Source organism: Manihot esculenta, chromosome 9 (assembly GCF_001659605.2).
Source record: "Manihot esculenta cultivar AM560-2 chromosome 9, M.esculenta_v8, whole genome shotgun sequence".
NCBI classification, from domain to species: Eukaryota; Viridiplantae; Streptophyta; class Magnoliopsida; order Malpighiales; family Euphorbiaceae; genus Manihot; species Manihot esculenta.
Window position 1 is genome coordinate 2,696,909 of NC_035169.2, and position 7,315 is coordinate 2,704,223.

Sequence of the window (7,315 nt, forward strand, 5' to 3'; positions counted from 1 at the left end):
ATATCTGAACTTGTCCGAATGTACCGTGAAAGCATGGGCTTCCTAGTTACAACTTCAGACAGATAGCCGAGCATACATCCGAAGGCATCGCCAGAAGCTTGACTGAGTGTAGCAGATCTCAGCCTCGCATAATACTGGTACTTCACATTAAAGGGAATAATAATACTGGTACTCCACATCAAAGGCAAAACTAGAGCAAACCCCTCAATAACCCAGAACCTCTTCAGAGTCCGGACAACGAGCAAAGGAGGAGGTCGGCCAGACGACCTGGGTAAAGTAACTTCAGCAACTTGCCAAACGGTCTCACCCCCCGACCGCCCTACCAGAAGGACCTCCAAAACAACGTTCAAACTCCTTAGAGGTAACCTCAAATCTTCAAAAATTTTGAACTGACTCATTTTTATTTCAGGAACTGCAAAATGTTTCAAAACAGAGACAAGTTAGAACAATTTTTTATCAAAGAAATAAAGCAATACAAATTCAAGCTCACCTCCAGCCATTTGAAGAAGGCGTCAAATGGATCCTTCGCTGACAGAACGGGACAATCTCGCCGGAAGAAGGAGGCGGACAGAAAACTGGAACGGAAGAACCCTTCACCCCAACAGAGGGTTCGAGAATGGAGAAAATCTGGCGTTGATATATACCCAGAAGTCTGAGACCCTAGCACAAGATAGAGTTATACTAGACTCTAAGCTAGCAATATCAGACGTTCATGGGAAAGGAAAGAAAGGACATGCCCAGATAATGATGACAGAAAAGCAAAGACAGCAGAGAACAAAAAGAATAGAAAAAAGCCAGAAAGGGGAAAAAGCAGATAAGATTCAAAGACTGCGCAGCGATAGAAAGATGAAAGGAATTTATGAAGGCATCTGAACACGAACAGACGCGGTCATAATGGTTCTTGATATTCACCCCCTCGACAGTTGGAGCAATGACTGCCGAGAAGGTGAAGGGGCAATTGATGACCGCTGGATTTCTTCACCCCGGTCCAGGGCCTCGATCACAGCCAAAAGCCCATCAAGCAGAAGCCCACAAGACAAGCCCCGCTCATTCAACCTCCAGGGCCGAGCTCCGTCCGATTCTCTCATTCAGGCCGGACCAGCCCGCGCCACTCAAGCCTCCTCCTCTTGGTCAGCGTTCGGCCCGATTCTTGGCCCAGCCCAGTATCTAGAGCCCTGCTCAGACAGCCTGGCAGATTCGCTCGAACGTACGCACGAGGAGAATCAGACGCTGTTACGCATGGAGCAGGCGGCTGATACCCTCGTACATCCGAATCTGCCTGTCAGAGACGCGTGTCCCAATCATGGAGAGGCCTTTACACGTCACCAGTAAGCAAGGCGAAATGGATAAAAGGGGAGCCCCCTCCCCATACAGATTTAAGTTTTTGATAAGTTTCTGTAAGCATTGTCTTTCAATACAAAACTCTTGTAAAACCCTATTCTATTGGATCTCAGATCATCACAAGCTATTATGCTTTTATCATTCATTCATTTTATCATCCGCCTTTCTTCCATTTTTTCCCTTTCTTCCATTTTTTTCCCTTTCTCTCATTTTTTTTCTATTACTTTCTTTCATTTCATTTTTTTATTTCATAAGTTTTTTTCTTTTTTTGGGTCTCTTATCCTATTTTCTCTCATTTTCTTTTCTCTTCTATTATTTTTTTTCATTCTTCATAATTGTCCTTTCATTTTCTCTATACTTTTCATTCATATTAGTTTTTTTAATATTATTTTCTTTTAACATATTTTTTCTATTTACATTTTTTCTATTATTTTCTCTTTATTTATTTTCTTTTCTAATCATCATTCACTTTTTTTTCACTTCTCTAATCATCTTTTTTACCGGACTCTCATTCATTCTTCTTTTTCATAATTTTTATTTTTCTATTATTTTCTTTATTTTTCTTTCTTTTTTATTATTTTCTCATTTTATACTATTTACTTTCTTTTTATTTTCACTTTTTTGGATATAAATTAAAAATTTAGTAACAATAATAATATAATTTTAAGTCTTATTAAACTAATAAAAACTTATTTAAACTTTCAATAAATTTACTAATAAATTGAAATTCGTTAATAATTTACTAACAGATTTCACATCTGTTAATAAATTATTTTTCTCTTACACTAACGGATTTAAAATTTGTTAATAATTTAAAATCTGTTAGTAATAATAGTGGAAATTCCATTAGTAAATCCACTAGTTTACTGACGAACTTAAAAATTGTTGGTAAAAATTTAACATCGAACTTTTTAACAACGTATCGTAATTTGTTAGTAATCCATTGTTAATTTATTTACCAATTGATTTTTATTAGATTGCCAATGGAAAAATCACTGCATTATTAATACAAATTAAGAAGTTTGTTGATTCTTATCTTTACAATAAGGTGTCTTTTAAACTCTTAAGAATTTTGAAGCTAAAATTGAAGAAACATTCATGATGTTGTATTTCTCCTTTGGTTAAAACTGTTATTCATGCAAGGTGATTTTTTTTCTGTTATAACACTTTGGATTGATGTCTGTTATTGGAATGCATATGATTATTTTATTGATATAAAATAAATATAAAGAATATATAGTTAAAAAGATAATTATAGTTATGGATTCATTCGTGTCATTTAATTTTACTATCGGTTTATAAATCTATTTATATCTATTTAATTTTAATCTCATATCGGTAAATTATAAGAAACGAAGAGTTCTAATAATATAATACTGTATATTAAATTTATAGAAATAATTTAATTATTATAAATTTAAGTTAATATTATTAATAATAAAATAAAATAATAAATAAAATTTAAAATGCAAAATATATTTAGTGAGTTTAACATTTCAAAATTTTATTATTTTGAAATAATTTTATATATTAATTTTTTACTGATATTAATTAAAATTATAATATTATTCAAATAAAATGTCAAAATAAAAATGTGCCAAACAGTTCTCATGAGAGTTGAGCTTTGTACAAAAAAAATAATTTTTATTATATTAAAATAAAGTAATTAATAATAAAAATTATATAACGTTACTCATTTTAAATTTCTAATTATATTAGAGTAAAATTAAACAATAAACTATTTATTTTTTCCTCATCTATATTATATACAATTAGACTATAATAATATTTTTAAAAATATACATTGATAATTATTTATTAAATAAGGAATATTATTTAATAAAATAAAAAATCAATATTCTACAATTATATTTTATAATATTTTATTTTAAAATATAAAATTAACAAAATTAATTAATTTTTAAATAAATTTAATTAAATATAAGGTACGGTTATAATAAAATATTATTTTTATGAAAATAAATTTAATTAAGTCTCTATATTTTTATTAAGAGTCAAATAAATTTAATTTAAAATTTTTAAAATTTTAAGCTAATTAAACTATGTAATTTTATTAAAAGCTAAATAGATTCTAACTTAAAATTATTTTTAATAATAAAATATTATTTTTATAATTTAAAATATTAAAATTTAGTATTTTAATTATCATAAAAATTTTAAAAAATATATAAATATAATAAATAATTTCTAAAATTATAAAAATAAAGTTTTATCATATAAAAATTTTTATTATTAAAAAATAATATTAAATTAGATTATGATTTATTTGACTTTTGAGTAATAATATAGAGATTTAATTTATCTAAAATTTTGAATTTATATTTATAAAATTATTATTATAAAATGATAAATTTAATTTGTTATTAAATAATATTTTTATATGAAAAATTAATAAAAAAAATTACAAAATGTGGCGCATATAAACAATTCCCAATTTCCTTTTGTTATCCTTACCACTTTACCAGCAGGCAGAGCCTTCCTTTCCGGATTCTCTATTTCCTTTCCTCATTCCCAATCTTCGATCCTTCCCTAAAAACAACTGACGAGAGATCGATGATGATGAAGATGCCTTGGAGGAGGAAGAGCAGGAGCTTCCATCTTCAGCTACAAGTTGGTACCATTCAATCTCCATTCCTATTCTTATTTACCAATTATTGCCATTCTTCTACTTCCACACTTGAAGATGCACGCTTCTTGACAAATAACTTCAAATCTGCTTCTTTTACCCGCCTTCATGATGCCATTGCTTCCTTTAATCATGTAATTCATATGAATCCTCTGCCTTCTAGGGTTCATTTTAATAGATTCTTATCTGCCCTTGTGAAAATGAAACAATATCACAGTGTCCTTTCCATGTCCAAAACAATTGAATTGGTAGGAATCTCTCACGATGTTTATTCTCTTAGCATCTTAATTAATTGCTTCTGCCACTTACATCTTGTGGATTTTGGCTTCTCTGTTTTTGGTAAGATGCTCAAATTCGGATTGGAGCCTACCACTGTGACATTTAATAGCTTAATTAATGGGCTTTGTATGGAGCGTAAAATCAATAAAGCAGTGGAATTTTTTGATGATATGGTTGCACGTGGTTATCAACCTGATGTTCGTACTTACAGTTCGATAATAAACGGAATGTGTAAATTTGGGAAAACAAATGTGGCTATTGGGCTGCTAAAGGGAATGGCTGATAGAGGTTGTGAGCCAAATGTTGTGACATACAATGCAATCATTGACGCACTTTGCAAGGATGAGCTAGTTGGTGAGGCTTTAGAGCTCTTCTCTCAAATGAGGAATAAGGGCATTTCACCTGATGTCATCACTTACACTGGTTTAATTCACGGTGTTTGCAAATTAGGCCAAAAGAACCAAGCTTTGGCCTTGATGAATGAAATGGTGGAGCAGAACATATTACCAGATCTTTATACCTTCAGTGTATTGATTGACGCTCTTTGTAAGGATGGAATGGTTGCAGAGGCTCAAAATACATTCAGTGTAATGATTCAAAGAGGTGTAGAGCCTAATGTGGTCACCTACAGTTCCTTAATCGATGGTCTTTGCATTTCAGACCAATTCAAGGAAGCTTTGGCCTTGTTGAAAGAAATGGTGGGGAGGAACATATCCCCTGATGTTTTTACCTTCAATATATTGATCAACACTCTTTGTAAGAAAGGACTGGTTTCAAATGCAGAGAATATAATCAAAATAATGATTGAAAGAGGTGTGGAACCTAATGTTGTCACTTATAATTCATTGATGGATGGATATTGTCTGTGCAAGCAAATTGATAAGGCTAGAAAGCTATTTGATCTGATGGTGACCAACGAAATAGCTAACATTTTTAGCTACAGCATCTTGATCAATGGATATTGTAAGTGCAAAATGATAGATGATGCAAAGGATATTTTTGTTGAAATGTCTCATAAAGGTTTAGTTCCTAATGCTGTTACTTATTCTACTCTTATAAAGGGTATGTTTCAAGCAGGGAGGCCCCAAACTGCACAGGAGCTCTTTAAGGATATGGGCCCTCATGGTCAACAGCCAGATATAGTAACCTTCTCAATTATGATTGATGGTTTGTGTAGACAGGGGAATCTCGACGAGGCAATCACACTATTGAAAGCAATGGAGAAAAGTCAGTTGAAGCCTAATCTTGTGATCTATAGCAGTCTGATCAATGGTATGTGCAAAGTTGGGAAGATTAATGATGCCAAGGAACTTTTTTCTAGTCTTTTTGAAATTGGTTTACAACCTGATGTTTTTGTATATAATGCAATTATGAAAGGACTCTGCCAACAAGGATTAATGGATGAAGCGTATAAGGTATTTTAAGATATGGAAAAGGTAGGATGTTTACCAAATAATTGTTGTTATAATATCATCATTCAAGGGTTTCTCAAGCATGAGGATTTACCAAAAGCATCAGAACTAATCAATGAAATGGTTGATAAGGGGTTCTCTGCTGATGCTACTACCACAGAATTGGTAGTATATTTATCGCAGCATAATGATCTCATTCTAAGCAAACTACGAAATCGTTCTGAGGCTTCTAAAGCTGTGCAATGAGGGATCAGCAAACTAAAGTTGTTATATCTTGACCGTTCAATGGTGTCTTGGAGAGAAACTTGGTAATTACCTTCTTCAAATGTAGTAGATATGTAATTTAACTAACTTCAAATTTCATTTCTAATTTCAATCAGATGTGATTCTCTTCCACAAAACGACCATGATATCTGTGTGCCTTTCGCTTGTATTCAGACATGGACTAGATCTCTTTGATATAAGATTGTTGATGAATGGAGGTCATGGATTTCTAATCATCAAGTTGCTGGTAAACCCACCTTCTCCATTACAATTTTTTTTTTGGCTGCTACTACTGCTTTAACTCGAGGGCTCAGTCCTAAAATTGAGTTGAGAACTAAAACTAATTGGTTCTATACTACAATGCCTAAGAATCTTTATCTATTTTTATTTTTGTGCTCAATGACCTTTCAAAATACTATCATTTCTCTTGTAGGTACTTGCAAGGATATGACTACAACTTCACCTTTCTAACCATAAAGGTATAAGCAATTCATTTTTGCTTAGTTATTATAATTTTTAATAATAATGAAACTAATGATTATAAACCATTGTGCTTTAATTGAGAATTGATTTAATAATTATACTACACTATAAATGCAGGGCGCAGGATATACAGTCCCAGAATACAAGGTAAGAAAATCACTAGACTTCTACAGCTGTTGGTTGGATGAAATGTCACTAAAATTATAAACAGAAAATTTTATGGGAATTGAGGGAAAAGCAAACGTCCTCTTTGTCAATATAACGGATATATTTTAGTGTTGGACCACCATTTGAGTTATTTATATGGTGCATTTTGCAATACATTTGTGTGGTGTTATGAATGTGAAACACATTGTTTCTTACTGTTTGAGATGTTAGTTAAGTTAGGCAAGAAAAGTTGTTTTGGTTGTTTCTTTTCTCCTTTCAGCAGTATATAATGAGACATTTTATGTTTTTACCACTTTCTAAACCTTGTAATATACTTTTTCTTTTTGCTTGATGCATCTTTCTTGAAGTTTTTTTGATTCTGCATCCATGGGAAATGGTTTGTTAGAGAAGGTGGGTTTGACAGGGTACATATTGAGAGGTAGGAAACCGATTGCAAAATGATTCAGAACCCAAGAATCTATATCAGTTGTTGTTTACTTTACAAAATTAAATTTAGATCTTTCTTCTCTCCTTTTAATCATATCAGATTGGTGTGGGGAATGAGATGAAAATAAAATCTTGGAATGATAGACGATCGGTTGGTAATGTTGCTCTCAAATTCTCCTTTAGCAGACTATTAAATTTAGCAGCTAACCTAGATGTGTTGATGTTAAATATTTTTTTAAAAGGTAGTTTTAGAAAAAAATAAAATCAATTTTGTAAACAAATTTTTAAAAATATC

General features: G+C 31.6%; 1 protein-coding gene across 1 annotated transcript; it reads left to right on the top strand.

Moving 5' to 3' along the window:
- The first annotated feature begins 3,972 nt into the window (after positions 1 to 3,972).
- On the top strand, positions 3,973 to 6,886 carry LOC122724533 (putative pentatricopeptide repeat-containing protein At1g12700, mitochondrial). Its single transcript, XM_043959779.1, has 3 exons — positions 3,973 to 5,539; positions 6,377 to 6,422; positions 6,544 to 6,886. The coding sequence occupies exons 1-2, from the start codon at positions 4,132 to 4,134 to the stop codon at positions 6,412 to 6,414; spliced, it is 1,446 nt and encodes a 481-aa protein (XP_043815714.1). The 5' UTR covers positions 3,973 to 4,131; the 3' UTR covers positions 6,415 to 6,422; positions 6,544 to 6,886.
- The last annotated feature ends 429 nt before the right edge of the window (positions 6,887 to 7,315 follow it).